At 37.0% G+C, this 19,286-nt stretch overlaps 1 protein-coding gene across 1 annotated transcript in view; it reads left to right on the top strand.

Annotated features, from left to right (window-relative positions):
* Nucleotides 1-685: 685 nt before the first annotated feature.
* Nucleotides 686-19,286, top strand: part of LOC149831710 (transcription factor MYB3R-2-like) — a 29,704-nt gene continuing 11,103 nt past the window's right edge. Inside the window, exons 1-4 of the mRNA XM_090012181.1 lie at nucleotides 686-786; nucleotides 1,554-1,683; nucleotides 3,629-3,683; nucleotides 6,752-6,809. Of these exons, the coding sequence (XP_089868307.1) occupies nucleotides 1,568-1,683; nucleotides 3,629-3,683; nucleotides 6,752-6,809 (229 nt within the window). The 5' untranslated portion in view covers nucleotides 686-786; nucleotides 1,554-1,567. The remainder of the gene's footprint in view (nucleotides 787-1,553; nucleotides 1,684-3,628; nucleotides 3,684-6,751; nucleotides 6,810-19,286) is intronic.

The raw sequence follows: 19,286 nt of genomic DNA, 5'->3' as shown, positions 1-19,286 counted from the left end.
TGTAACTAAACATACTTGCATTCAGCTGGATAGCGGATATCCTATCCATTAATATCCCTACAACATTAGACCCAATGATGGGATCAACGACTAGGAACTGAATCTTTTTCTGGTCAGTGATGGACCAATTTCGGGCCGTATGATGGCTTACTCAAGAACCAAATCCGCTGTGTGCCTAGGGCTTTCTACGGTTGGACCTAGATCCAACTTATAGGGGCCAGTACTGGGTCTGTGTTAGGTCCGAACAGACCTGGTTCAGGCAGGAACGAATCTGGGTTCAGGTTTGACTAGAAAATACCCAACCAGGTAAAATGTAAATACATTTGAATGCTTTTTATGCAAAAGTTTTGGATCTTAGTCAAATACCATACCGAACTCGGTTCTCATTTTTACCGAACACCAGATCCAGGTCGATATATGACAGATCATGAGGGTGATCCCGATTATGTAATCAGTGTTGCCTTAGTAGGTCCAGACCCTAAAATACTTTAGGGTCGGGAAAGACCCGACCCGTTGACATCATATCTCACTGACTAAGATAGCTTAAACAAATCGTAAAACGAAATAAAAAAGAGCCAAACGATGCGGTGACCGGCTCAACCAGTCACAAAGTACGGCTGCCGGTTCAGATTAAAAAATGCGAAGGGAGGGACGAACGTTCTCTCTCTCTCTCTCTCTCTCTCTCTCTCTCTCTCTCGAATTCACGCCGTCTGATTAACAGAGGAGATCGCGAGGAAGGAGAAAGTAAGGGTTTTCCTCTAAAGTTTGCAATTTCGGACATCGAAGGTATTAATTTTCATCTTAAATTGTTCGATTTTGAAGAAATTAAGGTTTTTCCTCCTTCGATCGATTTTCGTTTTCTTTCTTCTTCTTCTTTTTTTTGTTTTTGATTTGATGTAGGACATGTAATAACTAACGCCACAGGGCTTGTAGCGCAATTAGGGCCGGGTCTTAGTTATTCGGATTTTCTTCTTCGCTTTTTGGTTGATTTGATCAGGGCTTTCTCAGATATTCGGAGAATTTGCTGTTGTTCTGGTGTATACATGGTTCTGTTTTCAGAATGCAACCAAACCTAAGTTGGGATATTGCATTCTGATTCAGAATGCAACCAAACCTAAGTTGGGATATTGCATTCTGATTCAGAATCCAATGGCCCAACATGCTTCAGTTTTCTGGGTAAGTTAGGTGCATCTGAACGCCGCCTCAGGGTTGCATTGCTTGCCAAACTTGCTAAAGTACCATAATTTATACATATAGAATGCATGTTTAATTTTACATTTGTCTTTATATTTGATGCAAATGCATGCATTTTTGTTGTCAACGTTAGGTGCCTTAATTTTTTTCCTATCTGGTGATTTCAATTGTAATGTATGTTCCTGTTTGATTCATGTATCTGATTCTCTTGTTGCTATTTTAATGCTTTTGTTGGTTTTCTTTATAATCCTTTTTACTACTTTCTGCAACCTTAGTTGTTCAAGAAGCGTTCTGTACTTTATATCGAGGCATGACATTGGGGCTACAATATTTTCTTTCCTAATAAGTAGTTCTTGCAGCTGCATCATAAAGAATGGGTGGTAAGAAGCAGAAAGGACACATCGATGCTCAGATCAGTAGCACCTCAATAAGTGGTTCTGCCTTTTCAGATGGGAGTGTTGATACTGCCCAGAATCTTCAATCTCTTGGGTAATTTATCAAGCCTATTTTCCTGTTTGTTGCATAAAATCCTAGAAATCTCTCTCTCCTAAATCTCTCTCTCTCTCTCACTCTCTCCTGCTCACACATGCACACATACTGTTTTGTGTAACCAGTGATATTTTTTGGTAGACCACATACTTTTTCTAGTATATACAAATTTTGTGCTTAGGTTAATCATTGAATATGGTTGGAGTGGATGTCCAAGGGCCTTACTCTTTAATTTTTTTTCTATGAGATATGCAGCATTTTCCTGTTGGTGCTGTGGCAAGACAATGTTCCCTGTGTAAACATCACCCTAACCATTCAAATGATTGCTATTTGGTACTATCTACTCGCCAATTGAATTGAGTTGTTTGCAATTGCTATTTGACTGAGTGAGGTCTTTTTGGGAGTGATAGGAGTAACAGAGAAAATACTATAGGATACTTGAAGTTCATTCCCGTTTTGGCAACCAACACTGATTATTCAGGTGATGCAATCTTTTAGGTACTGTTAGTGATTGCTATACACAAAGAAAGTAAATGTGACAGTTTGTATCAACTTTGTAAGTGTCACAATCTTTTCAGAAGCATGGGTAACCACTATATGTTGCTCATGCAAAGCTGAATTTTCCTGTTCTACTGGCTTCCATAAGGTAAGATGTATCTTTGGGTCATTCCAAAGTCCTCCCTTAGTTCAATATCTGCACCGATGTGCTCATGGATCAATAATAAGTAGGATATTCTTCATTGAATCTCCCCATGGGCTTCCAGTCTATGTCACATGGATATGGATGCTGGAATGGGACACAATGCGGATACACTAATTTTAAAAAATTAGGACACGGTGACATGTTCGTACACAGATAGATGTATGTGTGTGTGTGTGTGTGTATAATAAAGCAACAATTCTAAATCACTATAATTAGGAACATCAAATAATGAAACCAAGTTGAAATTGACATGTAATGTATGTAATTGATGACAAATTTTAAAAGAAAAAGAACTCAAGTGAATACAAATTAAGTGAATAAAATCATAAAGAAAATAGATAAAGTTAAAGATACAATATTGACTGTGTGAGAAACTTGTTTGACTATATCCATGAAGTGTCGTGTCATGTCCATGAAGTGTTCGAGTGTCATATCGTGTTCGTACGGGGTACACATGCTAAGTGAAGTGTCTGTGAGACATAGCTTCCCGCTGCGGCATCTTAGCATGTTGTACAACTTCATGCTGTCCAACCCAAGTCCCCCCTGGGAGTGTTTGGCTTAAGCTCTTAGTGCAGTCCAACGCAAGTCCCCCCCTGGGAGCGCAGATAGGGTTTGGTTAGGGCTGAGGAGAACTTGCCAAGATCTCAGGGCCAAGCCTGGCTGTATCCACTCAATCATTGGTCAGGCATATCAAAGTTTATTTGTTCTAAATTCTTAATCTTTACTTGGCTGATTATCTATTTGGCTAGGCCTGTAAACTCTATGGCCAAGTGACCAGATCGATCATGCTGGTCTAGCATGATATCCATTCCTGATATCATGATCATTTTATTAATTACTGCATTTGAATTGCTGAAATTTTGAAATCTGTCTGACTTTATTCATGATAGATGATAAGAAAGAGAACTTTCTTTTTGTCTGTATGCCAGAGAATGAATAGATCCTAGGTCCTTGATTGTGAGATTTGGTTTCATAATTCTGAATATTCCTATCTATTGCCAGGCAGGCAAACTAAATTCTTTTTACACTTAAAAGTTAGCTGACTTAGGGGTCTTAATTTGCAAAAACTGTATTATGATTAATTGGATGATAATAATTGTGGCTTCCTTTCAAAATGTGAAACAGAAAAGCTATGTGCTGATAGGACCTATGTCTAACTAGTGTTTGTCCATAATAATGATAGAAGTAGTTCTCTTGATTATACAGGTAAACTCCCCTTACTGACACATGACATTTTTGTAGGAGGACCAGTGGTCCTACTAGGCGATCAACAAAGGGGGGCTGGACGCCTGAAGAGGTGAGTTCTTTCTGTATGAATACATTCATCCTGTACTTCCTTTATTGGAGGGAAATAGTTTTCTGTGTATAAAAGTTTTTTCTTGTTGAATTATGAATTGGGACATGATTCCATATATTTGATAATGTTTACTTTGTTATGTTCATAATTCTTTTACTATTTTTTCACAGTTCATTAAGTTTGTTTAATAAATTGAAGTAGGAGGTCAAGCCTTTACATCACGAGTAGTGACTGATTATCTGATATGGAAATTGATATCATCATCTCTTGCATCATGCAAATTAAATTTTATACTAGCTTAACCATGCAATACCAATTCATTCTGGTTATCATTTAACACCTTCATTCGTTGAAACATTAGCATTTATAATTGTTCTATCAGCGATTTTCGAACTTTAGCTTGCATTTTTTTGTGTGTAAATCCATAATGTACTGAATTTTCTATATGAATATTTGATTCTGCTATATATCAATAAACTCACCTAGCTTTTGTCCATAAAGGATCATTTCATATGTTGGTGGTGTTGTAAATCCATAACGTACTGGATTATCAATATGAATGTTCAATTCTGCCATATATCAACTCACCTAGATTTTGTCCCTAAAGTCCATTTCATACCATGGTGGTGCCTTGTATTTTTTGGGAACGATTTGAGTGCTTTGATGTTTTCCTAAGAAGTGTGGCTCAAGCAAATACGTTTGAAAGAGAAAATTGTAACAGCCCAAACCCTGAGGCTCCCATCATTTTTTGTCAAGAGTAAGAGTTTGGAAGAAAAAAATCTCAGTGAGAGTTTTGAAGAAAAAAAATCTCAGAACTTATTGTCGGACATTTTATACGGAGTCCGTCAAAATTCCATCTTATAATGCTTTTTCTCCCTAAGTGGTGGCAAATCCAGGATTTGTGCCATGGGGAACCAAACAACATTCACAATATAGGCTCGACTACATGGGTTTGAGACTTAGAAAGAATCTCAGGTTTAGGTCAAAGCTCAACTCAATCAGATCTGACTTGAATATTATAGTATTATAGGGCTTGAGGTGCGTGTGTGCGTGCATGTGTTGCTCATGATCATTATGGGTATTTGTGGGCATGACCTAGGCTTGGTTAATCAAGCTAGCAATCTAAGTTTTGGTATAATGTCCTGTGTACTTGGAGCCCTACACTTTGTTATTAGGTTGAGTGGGTTGTCATTCATTTAATCTATGTCTATTTTAAAGATATGGAACCAATTAAACGATCACATATAGATGTGTCATGAAACATGATCTGAATATCAATGTAGGTACTATTGATCCTATAAATTGTAGTAAATTGTGATCAAAATCTAGATCTGAACATGCCAATTTACATGTTTACATATAATAAACAACATCATAATATTACATAAATATATAGATTTGAAAATCGATAAGTCAGATATATGAATACCTAATCAAACTTGAATCCATATTAAATACAAATGAACCTGACTGGTCCATACCAAAATCCTAAAATCCACATTAATTGTCATTTTCTTTAACAGATGTAGATGAGGATTATCCTGATCCAATTGACGTCCTACACTTTGCAATTCTAATTGTTATTTCTCAAATTTAGTAGGCTCTTTTTTTGACTTGGTAATTGGCAAGTAAATGCCATATACAGTAATTGGCAAACATCCAGGTTGAGTTTTGATGGATACGTCAATTCCATCCTTTGTTTGAAAGCCTTCATATCACTCCTGTCAGAATTGGTTTATTCAGGAATTGGTACTGGCTCCCAAACAGAATGAGCTTTTTTTGGGAACCCAGACCAATCATCATTTGTGGTGTTGCTCCAGCCACAGATGGACGTGAAACAATTAAAGAGCTTTGTTAAAAGGGAGGACCTTGGTTAATGCTTGTGATCCTTAAGCAGACTGACCTATCTTGGTTTGCACATAATGGTGCAAAGCTATGGTTTTGCTGTTGGTCAAGGCTTTGCTGCATGTTTGGTAGCTGCTGCCCATACGCTGGTTGCACTGCAGGTGCCAGATGGTCACTGTAACCATCTTGAGTCCCTGAACATAAGTCTATGGTTACCAACAGGAGGTAGAGTCTAGCCAGATTCACCATAACATGGCCCCTGGATGCAATTTCCTAACAGTATTTGGACATGCACATGAACAGTGTTATCAGTCAGTTATAGATCTCTCAGGTGCTGGATGCAAAAATCATGTTGAAGGAATAGCAAAAATTATGCCACCATCATAAGAGGCCTGTGGAGAAGGCACACTAGGAGTTTGGCTCCAACTAGAGGTAAATCCTATTGATGATTGTTGCCAGTGAGAGTGTAGATAAGTTGGCTGTGACATATTATACCAAAGCAGGCTCCAGGATAAAGTCCAAGTTGCATGTATGCATGACCTTGTTATTCTACTGGGAGAGAACCAGGGGGGGCTTGCGGACTGTAACTAGTTGGTGGTCATGGTGGATAATAACCCCAACAAGCCAGTTGTTTGATAAACGCCAAAAACCAACAGCAGAGGAAATACAAGGATTTCAAAAAAACATCTTCCACTGGGCCAAATGCCACCCATTCTCTCTCAAACATGAGCTCCTTCCTCCCAAAAAAGTAGGCATTTGGGGATTCCAGATATATCCAAAACATCATAACTTAATTGCACTGATTTGTTTTCTTGTACTTTTTCTCAGGCTTTCTGATGGCTGTCTTAGTTCACACTAAATTCTACTTTGACATGATAAGACCGTCATTTTTTTCCCTACAAATTTTTAACATCTATTATGAACCTTTTATTATTTTAAGAGGGTTTTCTTAAATGTTATTTATTTTGTTAACTGAATAATTATATACTGCAATGATCTGAACTTTGTATCTCTGGCCTTATTATCGCCCCTGTTATCTTGCTGCTATTGTCCTTAGTTCCATTTCTTGTTGTGCTTTTACATGCTCTTGTTACATACTCACAAACACCAGATTGAATGCTTGATAGCTATCAACCATTCTATATTTACTGAATTTTGATAGGGTTCTCTCTCTCTCTGTGGTGTGTGTATGTGAAGCTTAAAATGGTACACCAAATTTGCAGGATGAAATATTGAGGAAAGCTGTGCAATGCTTTAAAGGGAAAAACTGGAAAAGAATAGGTACAGTTCAACTAAGTTTTATCTTAATCAGTATATTCTATGAAGTTCATTGTTCTTGCAAAATGTACGCATGACATTGATTTCTTCCTTAGATTCTCTCTAAACTTCTATTTCTCTTTCCTTATGCTGTACAGCTGAACATCTTCTCAACTATCACATTTATTGAGGATAATTAGACTTGGTTGTCTTGATAAAATGGGAAAGGACTATTTCTGTTAACCGTTTCCATTTTATCCCTTTTAGTGGGTTTATTTCAAAGGGAACTTTTATAGTGTAAGCATAAATATATTTCAAAATGACTCTGGTGCTAGAGTAATAAATTTTGCTTCCCAAAACTTTATAGTTTGCCATTCTATCACTTTTTCTGTGAGAATTTGACTCAAATCATGTAGGACATGAAAGACTACTTCTGAGGTAGTCCCTCCCACCCCTCGCCCTCCTTTTCCTTTTTCCTAATATTTTTTTTTTCAAATTGTGTTGTCTGCCCTTTTTGGACTGTAATATCTCATAAATTTTCTCAATATTTTCAAGTTCGAAAATATAAATTTTAATTTAATAATTATATTTTATGTCTCAAATCGAAAATAATAAATTATATATGGGCTGACGTCAATGTGATGACTCGGTTCTAGCCCTATCTAGACCGAGAAACTATGTTCGTACATACAAACCTCCACGCTATGGAAGGACAAATGATGAGAAACAAGAAAATGAATTTGAAAAAAGGAAAACCATTTGTTACTATTGCCGTGAACCAGGATATGTGAAAACTTATTATTCAAAATTAAAGAAACCCTATGAGAAGAAGGTTGCCTCTGTCGGATCTCCACAAGAATCAAGCGAACCATCCATTGGAAGCATGTCCTTAACACAATTAGTGGAAGCACTTTAACCTCTACTCAAAGGAGCATCTTCATTCAGTGGAGCCGCAGTCTCTTCCGTCGGCATCTCTGATCCCGATAAATCTCTTTGGCTTCTTGACTCATGTGTCTTTTTTCATATGACACCAAATATTGATATGTTATCCGAATGTCATAACTCAAGTGGGCCAAATATTTTTACCGCTGATGGAACATCTCTTGAAATCAAAGGAATAAAAGATTTTGAATTTTTTTCTCAAAATTGAAAAAGATTTTGTATTCCATAATTTTGATATATTCCTAAACTTAACCTAAATATTTTATTTGTCTCTCAATTATCTGACAATGGATGTAATGTTTTCTTCTTCTCTCATGGTTGTCGAGTGTAGGATCGGTAGTCAGAGAAACTGATTGGGGAAGGCCATAAAGGAAGATGCTTATACTACATGGATTTTTTGGAAATACCCAAGAATACATTATGTTGTAATGTTTAAAAAATGGATTTGGATCTATGGCAGAAGAAACTTGGCCATCCTAGTGTATCCAAGATCCAGTTTTTTTCAAAGATTAATTTTGAAAACTTTATATGTGAAAAATGTATTCTTGGTAAAATGAAGAGATTACCATTTCAAGAAAGAACCTTTGTCTCTTCTCGACCACTTGAGGTAATACATTCGGATGTGTGGGGACACACACCTGTTGTATCAAAAGGTGACTTTATGTATTATGTAATTTTAGTAGACAATTTTACAAGACATACTTGGATCTATTTTCTTAAACATAAATTTGAAGTTTTCTCACACTTTCAAATAGAACATAAACTAGTCAAAAATCAATTTAAGAATGATATTTCAATCTTTCGCATCGATTCAGGGGAATAGTTTTTATCAAAAGAATTTAAAGATTATTTGAATCTATACGGTATCACACATCAAAGATCATGTCCCTATACCTCTCAACAAAATGGTTTAATAGAAAGAAAGCATAGGCATATTATAGAGACAACAAGAATTTTACTTATTACACATCAAGTACCAATTTTTTTTGGGCTGAAGCCACTCTAACTGCAGTTTATCTTATTAACAGAATGCCATCCTCTTCGTTAAACAATATATCTTATGTTGAAAAACTTTTCAAACAAATTCCAGATTATTCTAGGTTAAAGGTTTTTGGGTGCAAGTGTTTTGTTTTTTCTGACAAAAATGACAACTCTCTCCTCGTGCTATTCCTTGTATTTTTTTAGGATATGCAAATCATCAAAAAAGCTATAGATGTTTTGATTTTAAAACTAAAGAGTTATATGTGTCAAGAAACATATCTTTTTTTGGAAAAATATAGTTTTTTTGAGAACGAGAACTCTAAGTATATAGATTAGTATTCTTTTTTATTAGACTTGTTCCAAAGATTGACGAAGGTGATATTGATGAAAGCCAAGAAGATCAAAATGACATGATAATTACATGATCATTTCGTGATAATCAAGATTTTATTCAATACTCTAGGCGGGGTACTTTAGAACAATCATGTGCTCTCGAAAAATATACTAAAGAACATAAACAAATACCAACAAGGTTATCTAGAGTGTCAAAAGTCCCCAAAAAATTTGTGTCCTATGAGTCTTTTTCACCGAAGTATCAAGCCTACATTGCCTTAATACATTCTTACATACAACCTTCTAACTATGCTGCAACAAAGGCACAGTCTGAATGGGTCGAAGCAATGGCAACAGAATTAAATGCCTTAGAAAAGGCAAATACTTGGATTATTCAAGATATTCCGCCAGACAAAAAGCCAATAGGCTGTCGATCAGTGTATAAAGTTAAAACCAAGAGTGACGACACTCTTGAAAGGTTTAAGGATCGATTAGTTGCTAAAGGCTATTCCCAAGAGTATGAAATAGAATATGAAGAGACCTTTGGTCCAATCGCTATAATGACTACACTTATAACCTTAGTAGCTCTTGCCTCGGTAAAGAAATGACATATATCAAATGAATGTCAAGAGTGCATTTCTCAATGAAAGCTTAGCCGAAGAAGTGTATATGAAACCACCACCTGACATTAATATTCCTAAAGGAAAAACTCTTCGTTTAAATAAGATTTTGTATGGTCTTAAACAAATCCCAAAAGCTTGGTATAACAAATTTACTCAAGTTATGCTTGATTTTGGTTATCAATCTTGTCTTACTGACAGAGCTTTGTTCGTTAAGAATTCTGATGCAGGTATTATTATCCTTATTCTCTATGTAGACGACATGATCATGGCTGGAAGTGATAAACAGAGAGTTAACAACATTAAAAAATTTCTCAAAACACACTTTCAAATGAGTGATTTGGGTTTTTTAAAATTCTTTCTTGGTATAGAAGGTGCTTATTCCTCTAGAGGCTATTTGCTAACTCAATTTAAATTTGCTCTATATATTGTTGACATGTTTGGTATCTCAGATGAAAAACAGATCGATACTCTCGAAGTTGTGAATATCAAAATGAAGATTGATGATGGAGAACCACTTGAAAATCCAACACCTTACAGACAACTTATCGGGGCATTGTCTTATCTCTATATTATAAGACCTAACATTGCGCATGCCGTTCACACAACAAGCCAATTTCAGCATGCTCCTACCACTGTTCATATGGGAGTTGTTTTACATATTATTAGATATATTAAAACGTATGTCACATGGGTGCGGGTGCGACACGGGTGCGGCACAATTTTAAAATTTTTGGACACGGGGACTCGACAAAAATATATATATATAATTTTATTTTATTTTTAAAATGCCACAGCACAGTCTGTGTGACTGTGCACAGTCACACAGTCACAGACTGTGCACTGTGCACACTGCACAGACTGTGCACAGTCTGTGACTGCAGCACTGCCACTCTTTATATATATATATTTTTAAATAAAAAATATAAAAAATTGGTTTTTTAGGGACATTTTTGGACTCGGTCAAAGTTGATTGAGTCCAAAATGTGGACGAACTCGGCCTTGACTCGTTGACCGAGTCCGACTCGGCGTTGACCGAGTCCGGGCCGAGTCCGAAGCCGCACCCGAGTCCGCACCCGTGTCGGGGCGTGTCGACTCGGGTGCGGCACCTCCTTAGCCGAGTCCGTGTGACATAGATTAAAACTTTCATTTTTCGAGGACTTTTCTTGTCAGCATCTTCCTTCTTAGATTTAATTGCTTATACTGATGCAGATTGAGGAGGCGATTATAATAATCGATACTCAGCTACTAGTTTCTGTGTATTTTTAGGTGAATCGTTGATCTCTTGGAGGTGCAAGAAGCAACAAAAAGTCTCCTTCTCATCAACTGAAGCTGAGTAGAGAGCTATGGCTACAACTACTATGAAAGTAGTCTAGCTAAGACACTTGCTTCATGACATAGGTGTTCAAAGTATAGGGGCATTACTATTAGAATGTGGAATATGGATCCGATATCAGATCCATATCCATTCACGAGTTTTGCCTTAGTTGTATTATAATGTAACATGTGTTACTTATAAGGGGCACTTTTGTCCTTGTAAAAGATAATTGTAACCCTATATTAATGAAGCACTAGTGCAGCAACCAAGACAGTTTTGGGGCTGTCGATTTCTCAAGAAGAGTTCTCTCTCTCTCTCTCTCTTTCACGTGTTTTCACATGGTATCAGAGCACGCTGTATTTCTGGGCGAAAAAGGACCTTCTCAGGGACGTGAAAAGCCAAATCCCCTTCCTCGACTTCAGTCCACGTGCACTAGCCAAGATCTGCTGCAGCAAAAGCCGAGTTCTCCTCGTTCCTTTCAGAACACGTGAATCTGGTCTTCCTCAACGACGTGAATTAGGTTGTCTTCCTATTCCCCTATTCCTTTCTGTCAGTGTCGGCTACATGATTTGTCCCCTTCACCTTTTCTTTTCCAGCAATGAATAACTATCTATATCGCAGATTTGCAAGACATTCAGATTTGCTGTCTGTGTTCCAACTGATCTGAAATAATTTTAGATCTTCACTCGTTTACTGTATTACACTCTGTTTTATGCACCATTTTTTTTGTTCACTCAAAAAGGGGGCCGAGTTCTTCTTATTCCTCGTGACTTCACCTTCTTTTCTTATAGTTCTTCTTATTCCTCGTAACTGTGAAAATCTCTATAAAAAAGGATTTTGTGTATAAACACAATACTAGAAACACAAAGTGTGCACAAAAGCATAAAAGGAGAACTCTCACAAGTGCACAAAGGCACGGATACAAATGCACAAAGGCATAAAATGAGAACTCTCACAAGTGCACAAAGGCACGGATACAAATGCACAAACGTAAAAAAATATCAACTTCAATATGTTGGGTCCCAAAAGAGGGCTTTACAAAAGTGTAAGTTACAAGGGGGTAACACCCCATATTTATAATACAAGGGAGAGAGGGAATGAGGGAGTGTTGGGCTCCCAACGACTCTAAATAGAGCTGTTGGGAGTCCAACAGCTCTCTCTACTTTATGCTTTTTGACTTTGGTCAAAAAAGCATAAAGCCAAATAAGTCCAAAAACTAAACTAAAAAAGAAAAAGAAACCTAACCTAGTTAAATAAACTAACTTAATCCTAACTAAACTTAAAAGTAAACTAAAACTATGAGATTACATATTGAATTATGTTACATTATTTAACACCCCCCCTCGAACTTAGGGTGACATAACCGAAAGTTTGCCAAGAAGGAAGTTAAATCTTGGAGAGCACAACGCTTTGGTGAAGAAGTCTGCTAGTTGGTATTCTGATGTAACATATGGAAGGTCTATAGTTCTTCTTAAGTATTCTTCACGAACATAGTGGCAGTCCATCTCAATGTGCTTCGTGCGCTCATGAAATGTGTGATTTTTGGCAATATAAATTGCACTTTTATTATCACAACATAGTTTTGTGGGCCCTTGAACTTGAATATTCATATCTTCCAGCAAGTTGCGAATCCAAACAATCTGCATGGTAGTAGATGCCATGGCTCTATATTCGGCTTCTGTGGATGAAAGTGAGACCTTATGTTGTTTCTTGCATCTCCAAGAAATTAAAGATTCTCCTAAAAAAATACAAAAACCAGTGGTGAATTGACGGTTATTTGGGTCACCTCCCCAATCAGAGTCAGTATAAGCAATTAAATTCAATTCAGAAGAAGAAGATAGAAATACCCCATTGTTTACTGTACCCTTTATGTATCTGATGATGCGGAGAATGACACTCATATGAACTGAAGTAGGTGCATGTTGAAACTGACTAGCAACATGTACAGCATGAGAAATATCAGGCCTCGTAATGCTGAGATACGTTAAAGATCCAACAAGTTGCCGGTAAGGTGTGGGATCTTTTAGGAGAATCCCATCATCAATCTTCATCTTTGAACCTACTATTTCAGGAGTTTCACAGACCTTGTCATCTGTGATTCCTGATCTGTCAAGAATGTCACAAGCAAGTTTAGTTTGAGACAAAAAATAGCCTCTGTGAGAATAGGCAACCTCAATTCCCAAAAAATATGTCAGAAATCCTAAGTCTGACATTTCAAATCTTGAAGTCAGGATAGATTTAATGCTCTTGATTCCTTTGACATCATCACCTGTTATTAACATATCATCAACATATAACAGTAATATAACAATCCCTGCATCAGATTTCTTAACAAACAATGCAGTGTCAGTATAGCATGAAGTAAAACCATTTTCAGTCATTACATTGTTAAACCTATCGTGCCAAGCCTTGGGAGCTTGTTTCAGGCCATAAAGAGCTTTACGAAGACGAAGAACTTTATTTTTAGGAATTTTCATACCAGGTGGAGCATCCATGTAGACTTCTTCATTAAGATCACCATTTAGAAAGGCATTTTTGACATCAATTTGGTAAATATTCCATTTTCTAATGGAAGCAATGGTGACGAGACATCTAACAGTAACCATACGAGCTACTGGAGCAAATGTCTCTTCATAGTCAATCCCGTATTCTTGACTATACCCTTTAGCTACAAGACGAGCTTTATACCTCTCAAGAGATCCATCACTCTTTGTTTTGACTTTGAACACCCATCGGCATCCTATAGTTTTCTTTCCACTGGGAAGCGTTTGAAATTCCCAAGTGTTGGCTTTCCTAAGCGCTTTGAGTTCATTCTCCATGGCTTCTCTCCATTCAATACATCGTTTGGCATCTTCAAAATTTTTTGGTTCAAAATATGAGTGAATGACACTTAAGCAAGCCCGATATTTAGGAGAGAAAGAATCAAAAGATACGAATCTAGAGGGAGTTCTTCTAGTTCTCTCGGTTCTTCTAGGGTTTGAATCATGTGAGGGGATAGATTCGCTAGGTTCACTATATTGCTCAATAGCACTTCTAAAGGGGAGTCTATCTCTATGAGTATAGGTGATAGGGTCTCTAGTTATATTTTCTTCTTGAGAGGTAGTAGGGTTAGAGTTATTGTTGATTTCAACCACTTCATTGTCACTGTTATATGTTGATTCATCATCATTAGAGATATCATCATCTTTAGATAAAAGATCAAAGAGAAAGGAATAGTCAACAATTTCTAAATGAGATTCATTCTTTTCAAAACCACTATCATTTTCTAAAAATGTTACATTCCTTGAGACATTTAACTTATCATTTTTAGTATCATAACATCGAAACCCTTTTTGGGTTTCGGAGTAGCCAAGAAAAGCACAAGGAATGGCTTTAGGTGAGAGTTTATCATTCTTATCTGTAAGGACAAAGCACTTACAACCAAAAACTCTCAATCTATTATAATCGGGTTCTTTTTCATATAGAGTTTCGAAAGGAGAGATTTTATCTAAATTTTTGGATGGAAGACGATTAATAAGATAAACTGAAGCAAGAGCCGCTTCGGCCCAAATTTTTTTTGGAATACTTTGGGAAATAAGAAGGGTTCTAGTGGTTTTAATGATATGCCTATGCTTCCTTTCGGCTAACCCATTTTGTTGTGGGGTCTTAGGACACGATCTTTGATGGACAATACCATAGTCTTCAAGATATTTCTTAAATTCATTGGAAAGATATTCGCCTCCGGAATCGGTCCTAAAAATCTTTAAATTACTATTAAATTGATTCTTAATTATCATATGATATGATTTAAAACATGAAAACACTTCGTGCTTATGTTTAAGGAAATATATCCAACAATATCGAGAAAAATCATCTACAAAAATCACATAATAGGCAAAACCTCCCTTGGATATGACGGGTGCCGGTCCCCAAACATCCGAATGAACAATTTCAAAAGGTTTTGTGGTAAACATAGATCTTTGTTCAAAAGGCATACTTCTCATTTTTCCAAGAATACAATCATTACAAGAGAAAGTATTTTTACAAAGATTTTTAATAAAATGCAAATAAGATAACTTGGTGATGTTGGGATGACCAAGTCTTTTGTGCCAAACATTTATGTCTTTATGTTGGGCCACATTACAAAAAGGGGTTTTAGGGATTTGGAGAGAATCCACATAGTACAAGTCTCCCTTCCTAGAGCCTTCCCCAATCAACTTCCCAGACCGGTGATCCTGTATTAAACACTTATTAGATGAAAATTGAATGTCACATCCAAGGTCCGAGAGTTGAGAGACGGAAAGTAAGTTCAAATTCAATTTAGGTATAAATCTAATTTTGGGAATAAAAAAATTTTGAGTTTCAAAGTTTCCAATCTCCTTAATTTCAAGAGAAGTGCCATCCGCAGTTGAAACAAAAGATGGTGATAAACTTTTAGAATATTCAGAAAGAAAAGAGATGTTTGGAGACATATGAAAAGATGCACCCGAATCTAAAAGCCAAGAAGTTTTACCTGGAGGACAAGGAGTGGATACGGCGGCACCAGAAATAGCTCCCTTAAGAAGAGGTTGAAGAGCTTCCATAATTTGATTTAGAGAGAGAGCTCCACTTGTAGATTCCTCTTTTTGTGATTGAGATGTGGTTGCCATTGCAAGTAGTTTCTTCCATTTAGGACAAACCGGTTTGATGTGACCGGGTTCCTTGCAAAAGTGGCACACAATTTTGCTATTGTCCCTTCTTCCGCCTTGACCACCATTGTATCCTTGATTTTGGTTTTTAAAGTGAGGAGGTTTATATGTCCTCAAGTTGTTGCCAGGCCTAGACATGGCATTAGCTCCATCACATTCATCTTGATTTGTGGGCATTGCAAGAACACTTGGATTTTGCTTGCTAATGCCCATACGAGTTTCCTCTCCACTTAACTTGGTAATAACATCTTCAATGGAAGGAGATGTGAAAGAAGATAGAAGAGAGGACCGAATTTGTTCAAATTCGGGTCGAAGACCATTTAGGAAGTTAAAGAAGTGATCTTCCTCTAATTGCTTGTATCTAAGTTCAATAGCTTCGCCACTCCACTTGGGCTCAAGCATGGCAAACTCATCCCAAATAGAGGATAATTCAGCAAAGTACTCACGAATAGACATCTCATTTTGTTGTAGGGTCAAGGCCCTCTTTTGAAGATAGTACTTGTGAGATAAGTCTCGTGAAGTATACATCTTTTCAAGATAATGCCAAGCTTCGGAGGCTTTCTTGAATTTGATGATATTGGCATTGATCTTGGTTTCAACGGATGAGAAGATCCAAGATAGGATCTTGAAGTTTCTCATTTCCCATTCCTCATGTTTCTTTGAATATTCTTCAAGAGCTTTTTGTCTTTCTTCTCCTTCAAGAATTTTGATTTCTCCTCTTTCAACCATCGTAATTTTTGGTTCGGGTTCCGTTATGGAACCTTGAACATATCCCCAAAGCCCCTTTCCTTTAATATGAGCTTCCATATTTCCGGCCCATACATGATAATTGAAACCATTGAGCTTAAAGCCAAGAGAGAAATGAGAGTCTTTTTCACCCATTAGAGAGATAAGATGAAGTAGAAAAATATGTATCACAAAGAGATTTTAACTCTTGTTGTAGTAATCTTCCAAAATATTTGATGAAGAGAAGTCTTCACGCCAATCTCGAAAAAATTGAAGGCACGCTTTTCGAGGCACTCAATATTGTGAAGAATCACAAGACTTTCCTTCTCAAGCAACCTTGCTCTGATACCATGTGAAAATCTCTATAAAAAAGGATTTTGTGTATAAACACAATACTAGAAACACAAAGTGTGCACAAAGGCATAAAAGGAGAACTCTCACAAGTGCACAAAGGCACGAATACAAATGCACAAACGTAAAAAAATATCAACTTCAATATGTTGGGTCCCAAAAGACGGCTTTACAAAAGTGTAAGTTACAAGGGGGTAACACCCCATATTTATAATACAAGGGAGAGAGGGAATGAGGGAGTGTTGGGCTCCCAACGGCTCTAAATAGAGCTGTTGGGAGTCCAACAGCTCTCTCTACTTTATGCTTTTTGACTTTGGTCAAAAAAGCATAAAGCCAAATAAGTCCAAAAACTAAACTAAAAAAGAAAAAGAAACCTAACCTAGTTAAATAAACTAACCTAATCCTAACTAAACTTAAAAGTAAACTAAAACTATGAGATTACATATTGAATTATGTTACATTATTTAACAGTAACTTCATCTTCTTTTCTTAATTCACACACAACAACTGCTGTAGTTTTTCTTATTCCTCGTGACTTCATCCTCTTTTCTTAATTCACACACAACAACTGCTGTAGTTTTTCTTATTCTTCGTGACTTCATTCACAGTTTACACAAAAAGGTTGACTTCATCTCCTCTTCTTAATTTTTTTTGTGACTTCATTCACAGTTTACACAAAAAGGCTGACTTCATCTCCTCTTCTTAATTCACACACAACAACTGCTGGTCACTTCTTCTTCTTCATTCATTCACAGTTTACACAAAAAGGCTGAGTTCGTTTCTTCTGGTACTAATTTCTGTCATAAGCTGCGTCACTTTATTCTTTGTTTTCAGCCACATTTCTGTCATAAGCCTACAGATGGATTCTTCAGGCAATTCTGGTCTTTCCTCCAATTTCCTGGGGCAGCTGGTTTCGGAAAAACTGAATACAAATAACTATTTGACTTTGAAAAGGCAGATTACCCCTTTTATTCGCAGTCAAGATCTTTCAGGTCACTTGGATGGCTCCAATCAAATACCTCCGGAATTTGTCACCACCGAAGCAAAAGGGGATGGAGAAATGTCAAGCACTATTCGCAATCCTGTATTTATTGCTTGGATGAAACGTGATCAGGCTCTCGTCGCGTATATCACTTCCACACTGTCGCAAGAAGTTTTGGTTTCTATCCCTGATGATTGCACATCTAAAGTATTGTGGGAAACTTTAGCTCAAACCTACTCTCAGATATCAGAGGCTAAGGTGCTGTTTCTCAAGCGTGAATTTCAGCTTTTAAAGAAGGGAGCAATGACCATTATTGAATTTTTAAATCAAGTCAAAAGCATCACAGATCAATTAGCCATTGTTGGATATCCAGTGTCCGATAAAGAAAAGGTGCAACAAACACTGAATGCCCTGGGATCAAAGTATTATGTACTTGTCACTTCTTTATTATGCTTGCCTTCGTTGCCCAGTTTTGAGGAATTACGTGCTAAACTCTTTTAATACGAGATGTCTTTGAAAAGCATATCTGATGCTTCAGCAGGGCAATCATCTACGCATGAGATTCTTGTCACAGGGACGTTTGCTGATCGTACACGGGGAGGGCATGGCAGAGGCAAGGGAAATCCAATCTAGGGTGGACGTGGGATACTACCTACACCAAATTCTAATGCCATTTTTTTAAAGAAGGTTCCCACATGCTATCAATGCAACAAGCGAGGTCATATCAAGGCCAACTGCTGGTTCAACCCAAAAAATCAGAATAGAATGCAAAACACCAGAAATGTTGGTATATCAGGAACTGCAGGTACGTTTCGAGTCAGTGAAGATGCTAAGGATCTCCTTCTATCTGCTATGGCCAACTTGAATATGAAGCAAAATGATGATGGAATATGGTATGTTGACTCTGGGGCAGCAACCCATGTCACTGGTAATGCAGGTAAGTTCTCTACTCTACTCCCTATTTTGGAAAATCTAATATTGTAACCGGAGATGGGACTCACCACCCTATTTCAAACATAGGCAATGTCGTCATTCCTTTGTCTAAGTCATCTATTCCTTTATTTGATGTTGTTTATGCACCAAATATAAAGAAAAATATTGTATCTGTTTCCAAGCTTGTTGATTCTACCAATTCTTCTGTGGAATTTACTCCTATTTCTGTCTTTGTCAAGGATCTTCAAACGAAGGAGATGTTCGCTAAAGGAGAGCGACATGGACACATATATGTCTTTAATGAAGATCCAACCTCCAGTGTCCTGAAGCCCCAGTCTGATCTCGTCTCCAAAAGTGTCCTAAGTACATCCAAATGTAATAAGTCAGATCTCTGGCATTCTCGTCTTGGTCATTGAAGTCAAGTCTTTATTGAAAAGTTAGTGTCCAATGGTCTTCTTACGGAGTCTGTTTCACCTTTATTGAGGAATAAAATATGTTTCAGTTGTCAGGTCTGCAAAAGTCATGTACTTCCTTTTCATCAAATAAATAAAAGAGCTTCTATACCCTTTGAGATAATATGTTCAGATGTTTGGGGCCCAACTCCTCATCCTTCCTCTTCTGGAAGTACATATTATGTATCCTTTATTG

The sequence above is a fragment of the Nuphar pumila genome, chromosome 7 (assembly GCF_984573655.1).
Source record: "Nuphar pumila chromosome 7, dmNupPumi1.hap1.1, whole genome shotgun sequence".
NCBI lineage: Eukaryota > Viridiplantae > Streptophyta > Magnoliopsida > Nymphaeales > Nymphaeaceae > Nuphar > Nuphar pumila.
The sequence above is the reverse complement of the archived record's forward strand: the minus strand, read 5'-3'. Positions and strand labels throughout refer to the sequence as shown.